General features: G+C 37.4%; 1 protein-coding gene across 1 annotated transcript in view; it reads left to right on the top strand.

Moving 5' to 3' along the window:
- Positions 1-24,098, top strand: part of TMEM245 (transmembrane protein 245) — a 75,984-nt gene that overhangs the window by 33,366 nt on the left and 18,520 nt on the right. Inside the window, exons 10-14 of the mRNA XM_059471633.1 lie at positions 1,650-1,740; positions 2,547-2,645; positions 4,516-4,647; positions 11,367-11,489; positions 15,350-15,495. Coding sequence (XP_059327616.1) covers positions 1,650-1,740; positions 2,547-2,645; positions 4,516-4,647; positions 11,367-11,489; positions 15,350-15,495 — 591 coding nt within the window. The remainder of the gene's footprint in view (positions 1-1,649; positions 1,741-2,546; positions 2,646-4,515; positions 4,648-11,366; positions 11,490-15,349; positions 15,496-24,098) is intronic.

Here is a 24,098-nt window from a genome sequence, read left to right as displayed (position 1 = left end):
AGGGACATTTCTATTATGAGTAGGCATGTGCAGTGTGTGCAGTGGGAAGTTTGTAAGGTTTGGTCTGTGTAATGACCAAAGTAAGCACCAAGACAAGTAGTAAGGGAGAGAGATGATTTTGAGAGAAATACATCTAGAGGAAAACATGGGCACGCTGGTGAGCAAAGGAGTCATTGCATGAACATCAGAGGGGGAATAGGTGAGAATGAAAAGTGTGATTTTAACAGGGGCATGTTCCAGGTGGCTTTCATTCCGATTCAGCTAAACAGACATTGGGCAAGTGTAAGATATCAATTTAATGACAGCAAAAAAAAAAAATCTCTCCAGAGTAAGAATGGTTGACTCTTTCAAGGGCACATTCTTGATAAAAGTGATGGTAGTTTAAGAAGATTGAAAGAAAGCAGATGCTGCATTATAAGAGCAAAGCAATTTTTCAAAAACAGAACTAAAAGGATATAGTTAATAACCACTGTAGTAATACATCCTTTAGCACTACTGAAGTAATCACAATCGTGAGAACAGAAAGCACTTAAAGCACTTGGTTTTATTCCTTCATGGCATCTCTTGTGTTGTTTGGCCTTTCTGTTTTGCCGTAAGATGGAAATAAGTGGGACTAATGGAGATGGAAATTTGACTGTCACAAGCTTAATTGCATAATGCAACTAGTGGAGTACTAGTTAAATAATTTGCAGAATTCGACTAGTTAAATAATTTGCAGAATTTGGCTAGTTAAATAATTTGCAGAATTCTAGTATAGCTTCTTAAACTAGAGAAGTTTGCATTTAGTTTGTATTAAAATTTGAAGTATCCATAACACTATATTTTAGTTCATTAAGAATACCTCTTGCCAAATCCATGAAGCTTTACCAGCTTTCAGAGCTCGATGCTCATTTTTATTTTTAGAGGTGAGTGACTGAAATATCTTGAAATTCCAATCTGGAACATTTCTGAAGCATTATACAGACAGAGGAGCTTCCATGTTGTTCTTTAGTCAGATGAACAAATACAGCGGTTCTGTTTCCTGAATGCTTTCATTTTGTTTTGGAAGGGCTCCCAACAAGTGCCATTGAATCAAGATGTAAAAAGAAAGTGAAAGCAGAGATTTTGTGGCCTGTATTCACAAGTGGTAAAATGCTGTCAACTCAGTAGGGTACCTTGCTTGAAAGTGATGTGAATCCCTGAAGAAATTCACAAGCAGGTGGTTTGGTGAGGACTTAGAAATAACTGATGTCCAGACCTTTTGTCAGCTGGTTGATATTTCATGGAAACTATGTTAACAATTTACAATTGTAAATTATAATTTACATTCAGCTTGTAATTTCAAAAGGTTGTGTTTGCAGCTAGATGAGACTGCTTCATATGATATTTTGAGGAAACTGGGGAAAAAAAAGGAATATTGTGTGAGTAGCACACATAGAGATTGAAGAACAGATTTCTTCTGAAAAAGTTGAGATATCAAATTAATTAAGGTTTCAGGAACCTTGGAGGATTTTAAATGCAATGGCATGCCCTAGATTTAAATGGGAAAATTTATTCCTTAATATGTAGAAAGAGACATTTTGATTTGTTGTTTCAGAATGTTAATTTGAAATGTGTTTTGGGTGTAATGAAGTGTGTATAATATAACAGTTAACTTTGTTTTCCCTCAGCTGGCTCCCAGAGGCCCAGGTAATTCAGAAGGCGCTCAATTCTGCAGCCAACAACGTATACCAGTATGGCCGAGAATGGATCACACATAAGGTCAGAGTGAGCTGTCAGAAAGCTCAAATTCTGTGGTTTTTGCTTTCATTTCTTGTATTTCATAAAAGTAAAAAGAAATTAAAATACATTTCTCAGTAGTTCTTTTCCATGTGTTTAACCATTTTGTTGACAAATGTGTTCTTTCCACCCTGGTTTGGGACTTTTGAAGGAAGAGTGGGAGTGATTTCAGTAGTCTTTTCTGTTCAGGGATTAGTTTATTTTTAAGAACTGAAGAATCTGCCATCATTCTAATGATTCCCAGTGAAAATGGATCAAATAAAATTAAGTAATTTTTTTTTTAAACTGACTTTGGCTGTTGTATTAGAGACTATGTAAACTTCTGTTTCGACCACTGCCCCTCCCTCTCCCCTAATTTCTGTGTGGGCTGGGTGTGGTGCCCTGGATATTTTTTAAATCATAATTTATATAGTTAAGCTGTATTCTTCTTCTTCAGAATTTGCCAAGATTCTTACTCATATATTTCATGTCTAGCACACATCTCAAATTATTTGAAATATTTACTCTAAAGATATGATCAGGGGCTTTGGATTAAGGATTTTAGAGACAGCATTTGTTTTGCAGTGCAGAAAGAAGTCCTCAGCGCAGCAGAATGTTTTTAACAAAATCTTTGAATTGTGAACTATTTTATCTGAAGTGTGTATTTCATGCTGATACTAATTTTTTAATAACTTGGGTTTGAAATGTGCCTTTACATACAATCTTACGTTTTTCATCAAGTATGAAGTTCATCCGTGGGTGCCTGCTTTGTTCTGTCCTGTATAATAATAGATTTTTATGTGTTTTAGCTCCATAAGATTTTAGGAGAAAAAGTAAATAACACTGCTGTGATTGAAAAACAAGTACTGGAACTCTGGGACAGGCTTTATCACTCTTGGTTTGTGAAGGTGGGTAACTCATTTAAATGGTATTCATACAAACTATCACTTAGTACTCTGACATAATTATGCCAAGTATGCATTTCTGAGGAAGAGATTAGCAGAAAGTTGGAAGGTTGAGTAAAAGTCAGTAAAAAGAAGGTAAAAGTTTCAAGTGTGTAAGACACATTGTTCTTGAGTCACAGTTTTAGTATAGCCAGAGCTGTGTCCTACATTCAAGTAGTAAAGTGTGTTTTTGTGTGTGCCATTTTATAGTTTTCTCACTTTTTATAATTAGTATTTCATAGTTTAGCACTTTCTGCTGATTATTTGGTTTGTTGAGGTCTTGGGAAAAGGCAACTGGTCTTCTGCATGATTTGTGTAACTTTTATTAATTTGAAATTGTGAGAAAATAATTGCCCTCTCATAAAGTTTCTTGCAATGCATTTTTGCAGCCATCTTATAATGTGTTCTGTACACTGAATCCTGAAAAGTTCCTAAGAGTTAAATCATTGTCATGCTGCCAGTGCTGTCTGCAGTTTAAAGGAAAGAGCAATTCATTAGCCATCGTGCAATGGAAATATCAAATCCAGAAGTCATATTCCTGAAATACTTCTGTACATTTAAATGATTGCAATTACATTAACACTTTTCTTTATGCAGTTACTCTTCAAGTACCTCTAAAGTTCCAAGAAGATCTCTGCACTAAAGAAATAACAGTTTTGGTATAGAACTAGATGAACAGGTGATAGATCTCTACACAGAAATACAAATATTTACAAATACAGAAGGCCTATTCGAGGGAGATTTTTTGTCTACTCATATGTTTCTACTCTAAGTAAATTGCTAGATCAGAAGAAAGATCTCTGTGTTGGCAGTGGATTGTTGTAGAGGGTTGCTAATATACATCACAAAGTGTAACAGCATCTAGAGAGAATTGGTAAAGAGCAGAAACTGTAATACTCTTAGATAAATCAGTGCAGGGACTGCACTTGGAATATTATTTGCCATGTGTGGCAAAAAAAGATATTGCCATTTTGCATGCAGGTTGCTAAGGCTAAAAGTGTGCAGAAAAATTTAACAAGTAGTGGCATGCTTATTATAAAAGTCAGAGTTAAGAACTTGAGAAGTCTTCTTCTGTTAAAGACTAGGATGTTTTAGTCAGTGAGTTTGCTTAAGCTTGCTTTCAGAGAATTTTGACATCCTTCTCTGAAACACTTGTCGCAGTCCCAGCCTGTGGCATTCAAGATGATAATCAGGTATTATTCACTGGGCAATAGCAGCATCATAATTAGGGAGGAGCCACTTAAGGAATTAGCTATTGTTTTTATGGCCATGTCCTGTTGTCTTGTTGTGTTGCAGTTAAAAAGGTCTGTAGTCAGAAGAGATCCTCCTGCGTCCAGTTTAGATTTTAGGTTTTGTGTGATGGAACATTTCCTCTGGAGAGGTAGAAACTAATAGTGAGAAAACTAGCTGCTTGGACTTCTGCTTGCATTTTTCTTTATGGGCTGTGCTGGGAAAACTTGTATGTTGCAAACAGTAAATTATGTAGGCAATAATTGAAATCATTACCTCTTTCTTACGTGCTTTCATTAAGAGCAAAACAGATACCATTATATCAGTCAAGCAGTAAAGTTAACTTTTAACTGAGGTGAATCAATACAACATGCACATATGTAATTAAATGGGATAATTAACTACAGTTTTCTGTCAGATTTTAATTTTTCCAGTGTACAGAGGACTTCCAGGTATTTTAGGGGATGCCAGTTAAAGCAGCTCTAAGCATTTAGATGCATGTTGGATCTATTCCTCATTAAGAGAACACCAGTCTAAAGCATTAGCTTTTGTCTTTCTCATATATCTAAATTTTATTCAAATGTCTATTTTCTTTGTTTTTAAGAATGTAACACATTCTGGAAGACACAAAGGACACAAGTGGCACATAAACCGTCAGCACAGCTGGCTTGGAGATATTCTGGACTGGCAAGATGTTGCGTCGTTTGTTCACGATAACATCGAAACGTTTCTCTCGGCACGTATTCTTTGCACTTACTATGAAATTGGCCTAATTTTTAACTGATAGAAATTTCTTCTTGGAGTACCACTAAGGTTATGGATTCAAGTAAATGGAAAATTATGGAAACGCTGTTAGTGTTATTTACAATTACCTAAGCAATTGTTGCAAGCCTATTTAAGATATAGCTGTAAAACAAACAGAAATATTTATGATAAGCTCTTGTGCTTTCAGCATCTTCATGGATACCAGCTTTCTACATGTGTTCCTGAGGCATATTGTTACCTGTGTCACCTGCAAGCTGATTTTCAGTGCATTATTTTATGTAGTCTTTTCTCTTTAAAGAAGAAAACAAATAAGTTATAACTGGAGAAGCTATTGACTTAGAGGTTGTGAAAACAAAACCAAGCAAAAAAAGTGGAGGGGTGATCTTTTTGGGTTTTTTTACCTCAAATTACTATTATTTGTGGAGTTTAAAGCAGCTTATTTTTTTATTTTATGAAAGTTCTGTGGAGGATGAAATTGGTATTTTATATAGTGTGAATAAAAACATTTCACCTTATGAGAAGAAAAAGAGGAAGCATTGAAAGCAATCCAAATTAAGGTGTTTCACAAAAAAAAAAATCATGTTAAATCCTAAATGCTTAATACATAGAATCAATCCCCAATATAGTTCATCCTTGCCTTGAGCTGTTGTCATTACATTATCTTCAATTTTGAAGACTATTATTTATACCAATCTGGCACTATAGCAGATCTTTGGATGTAGTTAAAGCTAATATTTTCCTCCAAGCAGTCCTTGGTTTAGACTGATAGGCATGTGTGCTTTTTCTGTCCTCCCCCAATTGCTGCTTAAATTGTTACAGCTTCTACCATAGAAGATGTGAGACAAGGAAGAGTTGAGAGAAACCTTATTGCAGACCTTTTTTCAGTTAATTATGAAATTTGCTTGGTACTTTCTCAAAGTTGGTCATGCATGCTTGAGGCAAAGGTTTTAAAAATGTGCAGCACATCATGATTGAAAATCAATGTGGAGTTTCCTTCTAGGCAAGAGGCACAGAAGCAGGAGAAACTACCTGATAAGAGTGTGTCATTTGCAGCATTGCTGCACAGTGCTCAGAAACCATGATGTAAGATGTGCTTCAGTAATCTTAGCAGGCTAGAGAGAGGGAAAGAAAAGTGTAAAGAGAATAAATATTTAAGAATGAAAAACATTAACATTAAAATTTTCATCTAGCTAACATGCTTGCTTTACTTCTAAAACCTGGTTTAAAAGTTCAAGAAAAAAGTGCCAGCAAATGACTTGCTTTCCTGTTTATTTCCAGGAACTCATTACTCATCAGCAGTGGGGAAACACCTGTCTTTTTTCTCCATGTACTCATGTCCTTAATGGCAGACTGTAAAACAGTCAGCTTAGTATAAAGCTCTAAGTCCTGATTTCACATCCTTACTGGGCAGCATTTTCTTTCCTGGCTAGCTCATCCACAGTGCATTGCATAGATATTACTCACGCTAATGTTTTTAATTAAAATTGATGAAAATACAGTCTCTGTTCTTGTTTAGGTCATTAAATTTGGAGATTTTTAAAATAAGAATAGCTTTTGCTTAAGTCTGATATGTTTAAGCAAGTTTCTTACCTGTCCTAAGATACAAAGCAGCCTTACTGTATTCAGGATTTATGTTCTTACCAGAGCATGAAAACCTTTCACCTGGTATTCTGAAGTGGAACAATGGGTTATTAGAATGGCATAGTGATTTGGGAAGGGTTAATATTTTATATTATGTGAGTGCTTCTGGGAGTGTATGCTGTAGGGATTTAATTTTTCTGTTGCTTAGATTCTTTAGTTTGGGTTTTTTATTTGTTTGCTTTTTTCATATTTTATGGAACTTTGAGTGGGATTTAGATGAGATTACATGGGGCTTTGAGCAACCTGGTCTAAGGAAAGGTGACCTTGCCTGTAGCAGGGGGATTGGGACCAGATGATCTTTAAGATCCCTTCCAACCCAAGCTGTTTTATCTTTTTATTTTTTGGTTGAGTGTGTTGTTTGTGGGGAGAGTAAAGTTGAACACTTGAAATCAATGTTGGCTTGTAGTTCTTAAGAATATAGCAAGACACAGTACAGTCCCAAAGCTGTGTTGACAGGTTTTTTAAACATACAGATAATTTAAAGACGATGAGATAACTGTAAAGAACTGTGTAAAGAAGCAGATACCAAGCTCTAATGGGATTTCCTCCACTTTTGGAAAAGAATAAATGTGTGTGATTATACTACTTACATGTAACAAATACTTATGCATAGATGGAGTTTACAAAAAAATAACTGTCTTGCTATCCCCTTGACTTTCTGAAGTATTTCAGAGTAGAACAGATGACAGTTTTTCTGAAAATACAGCTATTTGACAATGTCATATTACAGCTACAAGCAGATAAGCTCTTTTCTATTGATGGAATTCAAAGGAAGTGTTCTTCCTTCTTAATAGGAGGAGTGTTTGCTGTAAGAAAAATAATAAGACAGATGCTAGTGCTTCACTTCAGGCTTTTCCTGTAATGGAAGAAATTTTCATTTTAGAGTTGAAGGCATGTAATTAAATTACTGATATAGGTGTGCTGGGGAATTGCTGATGTTCATTTAATTTGTAACAACATGCATCGATTCAACTTTACAACTTTGAGTATCAGGTAAAGCTTGGAAGACTTCTGTCCCCCCCCCCTCAAAATGTGCTGTTCATTATAGCAGTTATGCTTAGCTGTAGTTTGATGTAGACAGACTTTAATTATTTTAAAGAAATTTACTATTTAAAGATGTAAATTGCCTGAAGATTTAATATGAAGATAAGCTTTTTCAAGTTTGTTTGTTGGTTTTTTTTTCCCTCTAAAAGCCTTGGTGTTAGCAACATTGCTGCCTTTTTCCAGTATTAGAAGCAGTAGTGTTAAAAAACAGCATAGTATAATCAGTGGTGTGTTTCTGAAGTGAGGTTTATTTCATCTCATTCTTGGCAGAGAGAGCAAGAGTGGAGCCTCACTTTGTCTTATATTTTGCACTCCATACTCCACTCCAAGGTAGTTAATCAGATGCATGAAATAGGCAGCATGGAGCTGGACTATTAAGATTTAATTTCTGAAAAATAAAAAAGACTCATTCTTTCCTTACTCATCTGTTTTTCCATTCATAAACCCTTTTCTCCATTTCTTGTATGCTTGTAGCATTGAGAAAGTGAATTGCTGCTGGCTAAATCTGTGAATGATGACTCAGAGCTCCCTTGATGTTACATGAAACATTGCTAATGTCTTCTTAATTTGATCTTTTGGCTCCTTGCACAAGAATACTCATCATTCCACCAGCAGGTGGTATCTCATTCAGAGATCTCCCAGACAGGAAGACTGAAGACCTTGCACAGAGATATTCACAGCAAGCTACAGCTTAGTTAGGTTTCCCTTCCCATGCTTTTAGCATGACTGATCTGTGCATTTTAAATCAAGTCAGCTCCTCAAATATTTCACTGAGTTACTACACATCCTAATATTTTTCTCTGGCTCCAGTAGTTTCTTTAAGTAATCTCATAAGTTTATAGTTAATTCAATCCATTTTTCAGTAATATATCAACTAGCATGTCGGGGGTTTTTTTCACATCTTTACAGTTTTATTCCCTTTATACAGAATTGAGTTAGGTACACAGTTTTATCTGGCTTCCAGAAGTTTGCTGACTTGAAGTTCTCAGTAAATTACTGTTTTGATCAAGTGCCTTTTAACCCTCATTTTTGAGTGTTGACTAGTTTAAAAGTGGCCAAGAGGACACCTTAGATGTCTGAGAATATTGTGTGCAATTTTTCTTTCTTGCCTGTTACACATTGGAAAGGCAGAGTAACTGATGCTGATGGTGGCACAGTGTGCTGTGTAAGAGTCCTGAATTCTGTACAGATTTGTAGTTCTTTTAAACACTGATCCCTTACAGCCGCTTACACAGCAGAGGTTTGGGGAAAGAGGTGTGGTTTTCTGTTATTTAATAGGAAAAAAGTAACTAAAAGTAATGTAACATTGTTGCATAAATAGTCACACTTTATTGTGTTTTGGAGAGCTGAACTGGCAAGGTGGTAACAATTCTTTCTGTGTAGTAGGTGACCTCATCAACTCAGCTGCAGTAGGCTCTGGGAATCAAACAGCTTTATGAACTCTTAGGTGCAGCTACATGTAATTTTGTTATTTTGTGAATGGTAGGGAAGTATTTGAGCATATTCTAACACTGTATTCAGTAATGATTAGTGTCTGCTATGTCTGTCTTCTCACCTTAGCTATGAAATGCTTGTATCTTGAAATTTTAATGATACATGTGCGTAACGAGGTCTCTGTGGTTGGAGAGTAAAAGTTGGAGTCCTAAAAGATATAGTTGCTTTCATAAGACTTCTAAAGCTGTAGAAAGGCACTATCTACACTTGCTTTAATGCTGGTGATAACTGGTTCAACAGTTCCAATCAATGACTTCAGGAAGCAAGGATGTTCATGTAGGAGAGCCATTTCTGATGTTAATGGAACAACCTTATACCTACATTCAAACTACCTGCAGTTGGATACTTCTGGTTGTCAGCCCTCAGGCTTAAGCTTCTAGGGGAACTGTTCAATAAATCCTGCCTATATTGGAGAAACATCCTATTTTGAAAATTTTCACAGTCCCACCAATTCTGTGCTCTCCTCTGGCAGATGGAACAAGCTCCTCTCCTTGTAAACTCTCACTGGTATCAGCTCAGCTTATGTGTTACAAGTGATGGTTTTAACAATTGCTGTGATCACTAGTTAGAAGGCTGTTAAATCAGAGTAGTTTTACTCTTTAGAGCAAAACTTTACTAGACCACTTTTCATTAATCACATGCTTCATGCCCATGGTTTGCTTTGCAGTCTTCTAATCATTGTCATTGTGTATTGGAAGTGGCCAGTCCTTAACAATCAAGTCCTACATGAGCTGTGAGGCTAAAAAGCCATCATGATGGTGCTGTGTAGTTGTCACCAACAGAGGCTTTGCTCAATGGGCTGAGTCGCAGGAGGGTAAATGAACTGGCTGAAGAGCTTTTAGGTATGCAGAGCTGGAACTTAATGGATGTCATCTTCCCTCAGATTAAGGAGCTTGTCCTTTCATAAGGTATTCTTATTCCTGACAGCTCCTGCCCCTTGGCCTCTGCCCTGGACTGTGTGCTCTGATACATGGGAAAAATATTACTTTTCCAGATCATGACAGCTGCCTTGTCCTGTTGTTAGCCTGTTGTGGTTTTTCCCCCCTCTTTCTTAGTTCCTACCTCATTTTCTTGAAGGAAGAGCAATCTTCCTAGCTCAAAGTTGTGCATCTTCAATACCTTCTTACTCGAAGCACTGCTTTGAGTCCTGTTTCAGGGACCTTTGTTTTCAACCTATGTCCCTATTTTCAAGGCCTTTGCTGCTGTTCTGTGATTAAGCTCCACATTATAACAGAAGACCTGTGGCACAGAAGCTCCTGTTCGCACACCAAGTTCTACTAACAAGCTTAAATATCTGGGAGGGGAACCTTGCATACAATTTAAGGTCTGCTATAAACAATGATTGCACTATCCTTCCTGAATGCCAACTGGAAGGCCTCTGCTTTAGCTACAAACCATTCCCTCACTCAGAATTCACTGTCCTGTGTGTCTGCAGTCCTCCTAACATAATGTGCCCATGATAATGTTACCATGGGGCTGCATGAATTTGTAGCACTGCTACACCCCCAGAATGAATTTGTAGTCAATAGAAGAAGCAAAGGGATAGGTGCCAGTGGGATATCATTTTTCAGCTGTGTCCTCTTCACTTCCAACATCACTTGAATTCTCAAGAGACACTAATACAATCTGTACAAAAGATGAGCTTTAACATTCATAATTCCCATTAAATAGTAGGAAGCATGAACTAAGTAGGTCTTTCTGTGTTATAATTCCCTGTCATTTCCTCCAGCACTTATTCCCTCTCAAGTTCATGCTTAATAAATTATGTTTAATATGATTCACTCACTTCTAAAGGGGAGGTGATCACATGGCTTACACTCCTTTGTCTGCTCTACAATTGCTGACCGCTGAGGAAGGGTTTCTTGGTTTTAGGGGGTGTTGGTTGAATGGTTTTGTTTTAATTCGGTCTAATTGCTATCTGTTAAACCAAGACTAGTAGTTGTTAGTTTTTAATAATTACGTGATTAACTGATGTAGCCTTACTCAAAGTCACAACTTTTACATTTCTGTGTAGATATTACTAAAAACATGCATTTCATTACCATGAAAGCTTTTAACAACAAATATAATGAAGTAGTAATTTTATTATTTGATTTGGAGCATCATATTTATTTCTGCCTTGTGATGTTACTCCTTGTTCTTCATGTCTTAACATTTCTGCTTTTGAAAAGGTGAATATTTTCTCCCAAGACAAAATCTGCTTGGCAGGAATGTTAATCACAGTAAACAAGTGTCACCACATCTAGTTTTTTTTCAATTTTGCGTAATGAAATAATTTTGAATACTGAGAGAAAAATTCCAAAGCCTTATAATCAGCTACATAGAAACTTACCCTTGGTAAAGTGGACATTTTCACTTGATAGAACCTGCTGTAGTACAGGAGTGAGGGAAGATTATTTTTTTTTAAGACATCTTTGTTTAGCTTGATGGAGATTAATCACTCAGCAAGTAATTCTCTGGCCTTGCTAATAGCATCCAGTGTCTAAATCTGTCTTCTCCCTCCTTTTTCAGATCCTGGAGTCTCTGTGGATAGTGATGAGTCGCAATGTGAGCCTCTTGTTTACTACGGTTACAGCATTAGTGACAATCCTCTTCCACAGTGGGACAGCTCTTCTCAATTTTGTGCTTTCAGTGGTAAGTAGTGTGTCATTGACTTACATGGTCCATTTTACTGGAGTAACCTAATTGTACATACTGTAACAATGAAAATTCAAACCTAAAGCATTGAAAACATCTTCTAAACTTACCTAATACCAAACTTCTGTAAGCTTTGGCAAATTTTCTATCTGTTTGGGGGCATTCTAGACAGAAGGCAAGATTAGGAGTAGTAAGTCTTCCTGTCTTCACTATTTTGTTAGTGGAAAATTCTTGTTTTAGGCTTTGAAGATACTAAGCTGTAGCTTGTAATGTCCTACATAACTGCTGAAATCTCATGGCATGTCTGCTTAAGCATATCCCTATGCAAGCCATTGTGTTCAGGAGATGGAAAAATTTTTTCCAGGGAAATCACCAATTTTGTTCTGTAGTTGTCTTCCATAAAAATAGATTGCATGACAGCATTTTATTTCTTCCTTAGTCCAAAACTTCATCTAAGATGGCACCTTTAAAACTGTGTCCAAAACGTTAGTATACAAAAATTGCAAGCTTGGGAACTACTTGCCAGTGATTTCAAGGCACTCAGGCTCAGATACAAAATTTATCTTTAGATGCCTAATGACTTACATCAAGTTCATAGCGTGCTGTTTCTGTGATGCATGATCCTGACTTTTTATCTGCCAGCAGCATCCTGCCTCTTGTTGAGCACTTTTGCAGTCAGCTGGTTTAGCAGAGGTAGTTGGGATCTTGCTGTGTTGGAATTCTTTTAATGGTTAGATGCTTGAACTGTACTTTTATTTTTTCATTTTTCAGGTTTCCTAGTTGCCACAGAAAGGTTTTTACTAGTTTGGGGTGGCACACACTAACTTAAGTTTTCCAACAAGATAATGCTCAAAGTGGTTAGCTTTTCTGCTGATTACATTTCAATCCAGTTTTAGCTATCTTGAATAGAAATTAAAATACTGAATTTTATTTTAGGTTTAAAAATTTGTTCCTTAAAGCATGGAAATAATGGACACTTTGTTCAAAAGCTCAATTTTGAAAAATATACCTTCCATCAAAAAATTAAGTAGGAATGTCAATCTGTGTAGCACATCCATCCACAATCCAGTAAGATTGTGTTCAGATTTTCAAAGACTTTTGAAAACTGGTTGTCAGTTACAGAAGTGTCACTTGTATTTCACTTCTGAATACAAGTTCCTGTCTGCACACATATATGCACATGGATGTATGTATATGCCTCAGTGTGGATGTAGAATAATGCACATGTGTGTACTCACACACACACACTCACTCACTCTGCTGCTTTCTGTTACTAAGATTGGAAGAGAAAAAGCTCCATTTGGCTGATGGGCATCTACAGTCCTGCAGGGAATGCACAGATTTTGGATGCTGTTAAACATACAACTAAACAAACAACCAGAAAACCCAAAACAAGCAAAAACCTCCCAACAAACAAAAACCCTGAAGCTTTTCAGCAGAAAATTGAGTATGAAAAGTAGATACAATAATATTTACTGAATCAGTGGACCTGATGCACAAGCAATTAGGTTGTGTGTTTCTTGATACCTGTGGAAATGCTGAATTATCATTTTGGTAGAGAGTGTTTACCCAGAGTTTTCTCCTTGAATTCAGTCTATGCCTCCTCAGTTTAGAGTATTTAATGTTTTCAGCTACAGGACAAATTCTACAGCATGAAGTAGTAATCCATCAATTGTTTAACTATGGAAAGTTCATGCTGTTTTGCCTTTGGTAAATTCTTTCACATAGTCATCAGCAGGATCTTGAATTGTTGCTTAGGAAACAATTTAGGTACCTCAGATATCCTGTACAAGAGGTCTGAAAGCTTTTAGCCTCCAGTTGCTCTAAGACAGTGCATATCTTTTGGTGCTGAATGTAGTATTGAGGTTATTTTACTTGTTGGAACAGTCAGCAAGCCATTTGATAATACATTATTATATTCTGTGACTACAGGTTCTTTTCTGCATTTCTACATCTATTGTGTGAAAGGAAATGCATTAATTTCCTAAAAGGCAGCTACTCCAAAATTCCAAAGTGAATTTTGTGTGCTCCATCTTCTTTTAGCAGAAATTGAATAGGATTTTGTAAGTTTTCCTGTGTTTTAGTTCAGCTTAATGCTATTTTATTCCACTGCTGTTCATTCCCAGCCCTCGCTTTGGTTTCACCCTTCAGGTGGGTATGTCTATCTTGTGTCTCTTAAGAAAGCAAGTTTCTTGTGTAAACACTGGGGAAGAACAGTCAGGATAAGCAGACATTATACTTACTGTGCTTAGGGCAATATGCTGCTCTCTGTGTTGAAAACTGCATGTGCAGAAGGATCTGTAGGCTGAGCTCAGTGGAAGGAAGACACGACATCATCTGGGTTCCTGCTTCTGTATAGAATTTTCTACTGAAATCAGGAAATATAGTAGTTTAGAAATGGCAGAGCCCATCAAGGAAGGAAAATAGCCATTATTTCAGAATTACAAAGGATGTTAAAATGTGATTTAAGATTCTCTTACTTGAAGCTGTAGCAAAACGTAGCTGCTACTGGCGCTAGACTATCTCTCATTAAAGCAAGGCTTAATTATTGTTATTATTTTTTTAAGATCAAAATTAGTGTTAACAGCATACTATTAAAATCTGCTAATATAATGACTTGTTTTATTAGCTAGATTGGTTTATCTCCCAAGGCAGAAGTTAAGCACCAGGGGAGATGGAATATAGCCTAAAATAATACATGGCAATTTGCACGGGGGTCATTAGAGGTTAATAGTTGAATGTGACTTTCAAATTTAAGTTTGGGAGGGCAGAGTAGGAGCAAAATGGTAGTAGCATTTTACTGAGTATAAAGAAATTAGAAACAGAGAGAGATGTCATTTTGAGATTGATAATGAAATATTGCAATGCTGTTTGCATTTTGTTTTCTGAGCATCTTCAGAGGGAGTGAAGGAAAAGAGCATGAGGTGTCTGCAAACTGGATAAAATGCTTGAAAGTAAGAGACTTATGGAGATTAGGCTGTGTTGCTCATAAAGAAAAGATTAAGATGTGGTTTATTCTAGAATACAAGTAGGTTGGAAACAAGGAAAGTGAAAGAATTCTTTCTAATCTTAGAAGGAAAGGAGAAATACCTGAGTCGTGTACATAAAGCAAATATAAGCCATAGTTTACATCTGGAGCATACAGAATGGATTTTTCTTGTTTGAGGTATTCTGTTTCAAGATGGACACAGTTCTGTGATTCATTCTTACCCAAGAAGTTGCTGAGCCCACTAACAGGAGGATAAGAGAAACATAGTTGACTGCAATATAGAGGAAGCTAATCCAATTGGATTATAATTTTTTTGTCTTTTAACTGGAGCAGTGGAACTGCCGTTACTTCTGCTGAGACTCATCATCAAACTCACAGGAGGAATATTCACTTAGGATTGTCAGCTTAACATAAAATTTATGTTTGTGAATTTTTGTGTAATTCATATCTGATACCCAGCTGCATAATGACTCTTGAGGCAGCGCCAATATATTTGGCAGTTTTGTTTGCTTGTTTTGGGAATAGATGTAACTATTCAGCAATTTTTTGATCTGTTAAACATGATGAAAAAGAACCAAAGGGCTCCACAACTCTACTGTTTATCAGCACTCTAGTTGTTTGGTCTAGATGTGACTTCGGAAAGAAGCTGAACAGAGGCAGAAGTTTTTTAATGTCTAGCTGTAAATGTTAAGTCCTTTGTGGAGCAGGGGAGTAAATAATTCTTTCAGCTCTGTTTTTCTAAATCCAGGCTTGTGGAAGAGTATCTTCCTCCTTTTCAGTAAAATTCAATATCTGAAGCATAGCTGCATACTCTAATTTTGTGAAGTATTTATTACCTTCTAATTTAAAACTTCAATTTGTTTTGCAGGTGATTTTTCTGACCACATTGTTCTACCTGTTAAGCTCCAGTGATGAATATTACAAGCCAGTAAAATGGGTGATAAGCCTGACACCTTTGTCTCAGCCAGGTCCCTCCTCAAATATAGTTGGCCAATCTGTGGAGGAAGCAATAAGGTAAATTGCTGATTTCTTGCTCTTTGTTTAAAATTCTTCTTTAAATTTGATGTTCAGCTGCAAATAATTAACAATTGCAACAGCTTGTGTTTCAAAGCTGAATTGTAAAAATGCTTTTAAGAACCTAGCGCTGATGATTTTTTCCCCTTTGTTTGTTAATTTGATAGTACTTGGCTAACAATTTTCAGAGGTCTGTGCTGTTATAAACAGTAGTGTTTTGTAAAACTGCTACATCCATGACATCCCTAACTCATCAGGAAGCAGAGTTTGGAGTTGTGTTGGCAGTAGCAGCTGGTGCAGCTCAGTAGGAGCAGATGCATGCAGCAAAACAGTAGAACTGGAGGACCTGACACCAGTGCTGTACGCATTTCAGAATTATTTAGTTTGAAGTATTTTGTCTAATATTGGAGAATAAGCAGCCATTTGTACCTGGAATGTATTAGATATCCTTCTGGGGAATGTTTTCCAGTTCAGTTTCACCTGAAAGAAATGTAGTTCATGGTCTCCATAAACCAAATTACATCAAAGGGAACACGAGGGGAGCGCTGTCCTTATCATGGTTGGCACACCACTGTGCTGCACCTACAGAGGGCATTCACAGTGTTTCATGCTGAGTCACCATTTTTGTGTGTTGGCTCTAAAGTACTTCAGTAATAAAAGGAGATTTTTTAAAATGTTTTTAAATATGGTTCACAAGGATTTCACAGTAAAGCTATTTTTGGGGTGGTGCAGTAAAGTTCATCACAGATGAATAAAATCATCAGCTTTCACCTGTAAGGAGCTTGAAACACTAACATGCTGGTAATGTAATAAACTGGATTTTAAATAAGATGTTTAAGTCATAGTGTGCTTTTTCAAAGATGTTCTGGGCAAGGTGAACAGACTTCATGCTGAGGTCTGTGTAGCCATTGCCTCTTACACCTCTGCTTTCTTGTGTCTTCTTCTGCATACATACAGTACATGAGGGGGCTTTAAGCTGAAGAGATACTAGAGCTGCTTTCCAAACTCATTGCTAAATGTTTGCCATTTTAACAATGGCAACTTTGTATTATGTTATGTAGTATCTTGAACAAGAATGCTAACTGCTGTAGTCATTTGAAATGAAGGGGCAATTCAGGTAAAAAGCAACATATTTGGAATTCTGCCAAAAAGTTAATAGCCTTTCTCTTGAGTGACTGCTATTGAGTTTTCATTGATCACATGGTTAGTATCTCAGTTCTATCTTTTCTGAATAGTGTGAGTGGATTTAGACACCGATACTAGTCTCACAAATGGTTCTCTTTAGCTCAGGGTAGAGGTGAACAGTGTGGAAAAGTATGGTATGGTTTGTCTGGGCATGGATATAATGTGAGGAGGATTGTATTAAATGCAGGTACAAGTTTACAGGTATGTGACACACATGACCCAAGGTATTTCTCAGAACTGGAGTGGAGGAAAGAAAGAAAATCATTTTAGAGAAGCTGCAGGAAAATGAGTAGGAAAGAGCGAGCATGCATCAGTAACTTGCAAACATGATGAGAAAAAGCCATTGTCTGGAGAATTTGGACAATGTGGAATGGAAAGCAGCTTGTCATACACAAGGGACCTCAGTCTGTGTATTCATTAAGGTGGCCTGGATCAGTCACTCATATTTGATTGGAGTAGCCTGTACTTGGTGCCTTATTTGAATTCTTTGGAATGATTCTTCTGAGATTTTCGGAAGTTCCGCACTTCTCAGTTTACCCAAGAGGAGGTGGGCAATTGGCAACTTGTATTCTCTTGAAATCCCTTAATTTAAAGATGTTACCCAATGAGGTCTTAAATAAAGACCTTTTCCCATTTCAGTTTCTCTCATCAGAACTGTGCTGTGTTTTTTATTTTATGGACTATAAATAGCTATAAATTTTATAAATACTTTTCTAACTCCTTTTATGGTGAGTTTGCAAATACAGTGGCAGTTCTCTGATCACACAAATAGATTTATGAGCTGTATAGGGGTAAGAGCAGCTTTCCAGGCTGCTTTGAGCCAAGTGTTGAATCTCACTGTTTCTGTCAGAATACCACAGATTATAAATTTGAACTTGAGTAGTGGGAGAAAATAGATGCAGCTGTTGTGACACTATAGGAGTTTTGAAGAAGCTGAGTGTAATCCAAGAACTGCCTGCTGCAAACCATGGGATGAATTGCCCTGCTGGCCTTTGACAGGAAATTTATTCATCCAGGATGCCAGAGAAGCAGAATGCCAGTAGCATGTATCAGGTGGTGGGATCGAGCAGGGATTTGACAAGAGCATCATGCTCTGCCTGAGCCAAGAGCTTGTTTGGCAAACCTAGTCATGCAAAGGCAGAGCTGTGGAAGATAGAAGATCGCTCGGAGGCACCAGCCAGCACAGCTCCACAAGGACAAGTTGTGCTGGGAAAAGCACGGGCCTTGCTTTGAGGAGGCGGCTGTCCTAAGTGGGACCAGGGGACAGCAGTGAGTGCCACTTGCACTGACTTCAGCAAGGCTTGTGACAGCCTCCCACAGTAACCATCTGGGTGAGCATGGGCAGGAGAAGGGGATGGCTGCAGCAGCTCTGCTGCTCAGCAGGACAAATTCCAGCTCTGGAGATGCTGCTGGTGGTAGTGTGACTCAGGGCAGTGATGGGGCTGATGCTGGTGATGGTCTGGAGTGAGGGCATGGGTTGATGGTGGGAGATCACCTTCTGCATGGTTATGGGTGTCCATTCCCATCTGTGGAAGGCAGGACAGCTGGTGGGAGTGTCCCTTGCTGGGTGGGGAAGGCAGCAGCTTGATGGAAGGAAGGTCCTCCGCTCCCCAGTCCTTCAGGCCTCAGTGCTGATGAGACTGCACCTTTTTATGAGGGGCAGTGAGAAAGAAGGGGCCATGCAACCCTTGACAGTCAACAAAAGAACTCTTTTCTAGATCTCTCTTGGGACTGGAAGGCAAATGGCAATCTAAGGAATGATCTGCTGCTAGTTTGGTCTTTTCCTGTGTTGTGAACGTGACTGTAAGATGGGCATTGCCTTTACCCCAGACACGTGCCTTTGTACCAGGCAGTGCGGCCTGCCTGCAAGCAGCCCTCCAGATGGGAACTGGCAGTGTTTGGACTAAGGATCAAACAGATTTGCAAATTGGTCATAAACCAGTTTTCCCAATTTTGAGTAACTTTCATCATGAAAATGCTCCTATGATTAGACTAAACACTGGTGTGTGCTTTGTTGTCATACATTGCATTTGTGTCTCCTCATTGTTTGCATCTGTGGAAGGCAGCATTTAATCTGGAGGGAAGAGGAAAGGTCAGTAGTTATGTGATGACTCCCTAAAACACAGTAAAAAATCTGGGAGTAAGATTACTACCGATGGCATATGTGACCATAGGGATTTCTGACTGATGTATGAAGTATTGCTTCTCTTTCAAATCAACCAATTCAAAATTCCATGCTGGAACTTCATGTGCCATTGCCTATAAATGGGAAATAAAAATTTAGGGAAGTTATAATCATCCCAAATACTGCTAGTGCCTCAGCAGTAAAAGAGCTTCTGTTCTCTAGTAGTTTTAGTCCTTCAAGCCAGTTGGTGTATCTGTTTTCTTTTTTCTTTGGTTTGCAATCTCAAGTTGTTCTCAATCTGAGTCTAACTTTCTTCGTGTGGCCACGTTTCATTACTCTTTTTTAATTCTTGATATATTCTTCAGTTGTCCTTTGCATTTAATCCCTCAAAGATTAATCCCTCAAAAAAAGACAATTCTGTCTTTTTTTTTTCTTCTTTATTCTTCCTTTTTTATTTCTTTTTATTTTTCTTTCCATTTTTTTTTTCTTTTTGGTTTATTGTTTTGGGGTTTTTTTGTTTGTTTGGGGGGTTTTTTTGGGTTTTTACCTGTTTTCCATATTGCATTAGTGGGTATCGACAAAAATGTGATGAATTACAAAGGTAATATTTCATCATTTGTGAGAGTCTCCCTTGACTGACAGCAGTGATTAGATGCCTGTGAATCTAGTAAATACATGGTTTACTTACACTGGAAGCACTTAAAGTCAGCCATGGGAACAAAGACAGGGAAACAGGGAGGGGCCTGACGGCTGTGGCAGAAGGTTTATGCCAGAGTAGGTTGAGCTGCAGGAATTCTTTTGGTACCACTCTGTCAGGTTTAGGAAGATGGCTTGCTTTAGAAACATGAGAACCACTTGGACGAGTTTACTGTGTTTAGATAATTTTGATTCTCAAGAGGAGTTAGTGATTTTCTTCATTGTAACTATAGTTAATAATATAGTATTTTGAAGGTTTGAGAGAATCATCATCTGCCTACAACAGTATGAGCTTTGCTTTTTTCAGAAGGGTTCTGTAAAATAAAGTTGGTTATGAGTCACCTACTTTACTGCTTAAGTAAGAAAATTAAATTCTTTACCCCTGAACTAGGGAGGGGGTGCTCTTGTCCGGATTTTTATTTTTGTTTTGTTTTTGTCCTGAATGGATTAAGCAGTAATTCTCCAAATCACAGATTTCCAAGTAGTAGCATGCACACCTTTGCCTGAACCATTTTCCTTTCCCTGAGCAGCATGTTGTTCTCTTCCTGAATGCACCATACCCTTGTTCCCTGAAGCTCCCATTCTGCTTGCTCTGGTGGAGATATTGCACATTACTAAGTTGCATGTTCTCACGGCCTCAGTGCAATTTAGTGTGTGCGATACTTTCACATGAGTGCATGCACACGGGTATGGCTGTGGCTTAAAGTTACTGCAGCTTTCGGTTTTGGTGGGGCCTGATTATATTGTGACATGGTCTTAAGCCCAGATCAGTGTTTTGAGTGATGCCTTGAAACATGTGTTAGTGGAAGTTTGTTCAGTAACGCCAGGAAGATGAGGACTGTTTGTTTTCAATTTGAGAAGGGTTATCATTATTTGCTTCATTTTCTTCATTTGCCACGCACACCTCAAATTTGATCAGATATTTCATTGATTATAAAAAAAGTTACTTAAAATATTACGTATTTCTAAAGAGGAAATTGTTATCCTTAGCTCTAATTGGTTGGAAAGTAAAAAAAAATATTTGATGTGAAAAAAACCTGTAGCATCTTGATGAATGAAATAGGTTCTTAATGAAATTTCAACTTTTATTTATCAACATCTAAAGAGATCTGTAAAGAGCTAGCATGTAAACAAACAAACAAGCAAAAATCTCAGCTGTTTAAACATCTAATTGGTTTGCTGTGGATTCCTGGCAATGATTATGGAGAAAATGAGACAATGATACAATTCCCACAGAAAACAATAATCTTCCAGCATGTTAAGCTAATGCTTAGAAAAAGCAAAATGTGTGATCTCGTCTGTTTTACTGCAACATTAATAATTTCTCTCAGATTAATTTTTCAAAGAAAACTGTTAACTGATTGTGTTTTGACAGAATTTTTGCATGCAGTGAATGTTCTTTAGTAGCAGGAGTTACTTCTTGCTGAAATGTTATGTCACAGGAATGCATTTAACAGGACCTTACTGAAATTTTTCAAGCTTTACTCAAGGTGTATGTTATAAGATGGGAATAGAATTGAACAATTGTCTTAATGACTCTGTCTTAATCATGAAGCCAATGGCATCCTGGCCTGTATCAGCAGCAGTGTGCCCAGTGGGAGCAGGGCACCTGTGCTCAGCACTGCTGAGGTCACACCTTGAGTGCTGTGTCCACTTCTGGGCCCCTCAATATTAAGATGGACATTGAGGTGCTGGAGTGAGTCCAGAGAAGGGCAATGAGGCTGGTGAAGGCTCTGAGCACGAGTCCTGTGAGGAGCAACTGAGGGAGCTGGGGGTGTTTAACCTGGAGAAAAGGGGTCTTGGGGGAGGCTTATCGCTCTGTACAACTCCTTCTGAAAGGAGGCTGCAGCCATGTGGGGGTTGGCCTCTTCTCCCAGATATGAGAGGAAACAGCCTCAAGTGGCACCAGGGCAGATTCAGGTTGGACATGAGGAAGAATTGCTTCACAGAAAGAATTGTCAAGCATTGAAGTGGTCTGTCCAGGGAGGTGGTGAAATCACCATTCCTAGGAGTATTTAAGAAACAACCAGACATGCCATTTAGTGCTGTGATTTAGTTTACAGGGTGGTGATGGGTCAAAGGTTGGACTTGGTGATGTTGAAGGTCTTTTCCAACCTGAATGATTGTATGATTCTCTAATGAAGTAATTGCCCAGTCTAAAATTGGGAATAACAGACACTTATTTTTTGTTTTTCATTACATTGAAGAAAGGAAAGCTTCATCTGAGTTATTGGAAAAAGAATAGAATGTGGTCTGTAAATCTGTGAGTTGCCACATTGTTTCAGTACCTATGCTGAACCAAACTGAAAATAACCATAACCTGATTTTCTTAGTGGGGTAGATAGTATTTTTAAGATGCCTATTTTAGTAGCAATAAACATGTGACTTGCTCACACCACTTTTTTAGTCTTAAATATTCTCATATTGGCAAAAAGAACCACCCTAGGATTTGTCTTTACCCATATTTCCTTTTATATAGAAAATACTTCTTAAACAGAAAAGATGTCTGTGAATTATCTTATGTACACATGATTTCAATCAGTTATTCAAAGAATATTTTAAAGAAAAATGGATCTTCAAAGAAAATTTCAGAAAATAATTTATTTGCTCATACTTAAATCTTTAATCCAAAATTTACATGAAACTATGAAAAAATGTTTATTATTACACATACATAATTTTGGTGAAGCATGTAACAGTCTGTAAATTTAATCTGAATTTTACAGTTTACTGCCCTTAACTCACAAGATTATCTTAGTGCATAACCTGGTGCTGAAGCAGACAGTTCTGTTCTCTCTGCCCTGCAGGCTGGGATCAAACACTTTGAGAGGCTACTGAGGACTCCTTGCTTTATGAGGGACAGTGCTGATGTTTTGCCATTGTCTTCTTTCATATTGCAGATGGCATGTTTTGTATGTTCTAACAGTAGTTTGTCCTAGTGCATATTTTTAGTGTGTAATTCTCTGGTTGTCCAGTGTTTTTTAAGACTGATAATGTCTGTAAACATGCAGAGGATGTGGGTTGGTGCATGTGTGAGTACATTTAAACACACGAGCAGATTTTCCTGCAATTTTTAATGTAATTACACTGCATCTTAGGTACAGGTCCTTTAGCCTAAGTGCAACACGAGTCCCTTCTGTTGCACTTAGGCTTGTATTTACACACTACTTTTCTTTACTATAGCAACTTTTTAAAAGTTACCTATATCTCAAAAGCCAATATTTGAATGATTAATTGGTAATAACATAAACTGTACCAGTAAAGAGAGTGATGCTTATGTTACATCTGGAATTTGGATCAACCCTTAGTTTTTCTCTTTGCTTCTAAGGCAGGCTGACTGGAAGGGATGGAAAGAAAAATGTTGATGAAAGACTTCATTAAATATATAGGAAAAAGATATTCCATCAGAATTAAATATATAGGAAAAAGATATTCCATCAGGTATTTCTAAGAATAAAAATATATTATTAGAATTGTTTTTAGTATAATATTGCAGGGTTCTGTTTGCAAATCTGATAATACTTTGTGTGTTTTAATGTTGCAGTATGTGTTATTATAATCTTCGTTAGATTTTTGCTGTGTAAGGTACAGATAAACTGTAGTGTAAGAAGACAGCATGAAGTCTGATATAAAACTTGAGGATTTCCTGATATTTCAAAGATTTAACATCACAGTTTTAGCTTTTCACTCTTTCAAGGTATAAGGTTAATCCATTGTTTATTGTCTCCACCAACAAAATACTCCCTTCTTTATGCTTGTTTCATAATTTTATAATAGGAATAATCTGATGAGCCTAGGATTTCCTAAATATAAGACTGCAATGGATCTCAAGCAGTATTGACTCAAGCCAGCTGTTGCTCTCTGAACTTTTCAAGCTAAAATGGCAATCCTAAAGAATTTACATCGTTACAAGAGGTGTGGGGAGCAATAAATATTAATGCCAGAGCATGCTAATAACTGAGTAAGGCTGAAGGGAAGAGAGTGCATATCTGAACAGCAAAATATTAAAGGCCATGGAAATGAGAAACTATCCTCTTAAAACTGAAGTTTTTGCTATGAAATGAAAGGATCATAAACTTCAGTAGATAGAAATAGGCATAAAGCACCTAGAAATATGTGCTGAGTTGGATTCATTTACTCAAAGCTCCATAAAATGCTATTAAACAAAAGTATAATTTTTCACGTGCGACAGGAGCAGCAAGCAGTCAGAGGGCTGAGAGGATGTCGAGGGGTGCTCAGCAACCAAGGCTCAGGTTGTTGCAGGGGGGAGGTAAATTGATGCTGTTTTGCTTATTGCTGTGAAGGTAAGTAGGGGGAACCACATTGTAAAACCTTTCTTATGGATCAGCTAAAGCAGAATCTCTCAGAAATCACAGTGACTACAGAGGAGCTTCTAGAACAAAACAGATTAAATGAGCAATAGGAAATTGTTGGGAATGACTGATGATAAGTCACTATGGAAATCTCAGGGACAAAATTAAAAAAAAAAGTGTTCCAGGAAACCCAGGAAGTATGAACTTGTAAGCTGGACGGTTATTGGTACTGTAGGGCTTAGTAGGAACCAGCACCTGGTGAATATGGTTTAGTTGCAGACAAT

Source organism: Ammospiza nelsoni, chromosome 1 (genome assembly GCF_027579445.1).
Source record: "Ammospiza nelsoni isolate bAmmNel1 chromosome 1, bAmmNel1.pri, whole genome shotgun sequence".
Classification (NCBI taxonomy): domain Eukaryota; kingdom Metazoa; phylum Chordata; class Aves; order Passeriformes; family Passerellidae; genus Ammospiza; species Ammospiza nelsoni.
This window is presented reverse-complemented; position numbering and strand designations above follow the sequence as displayed.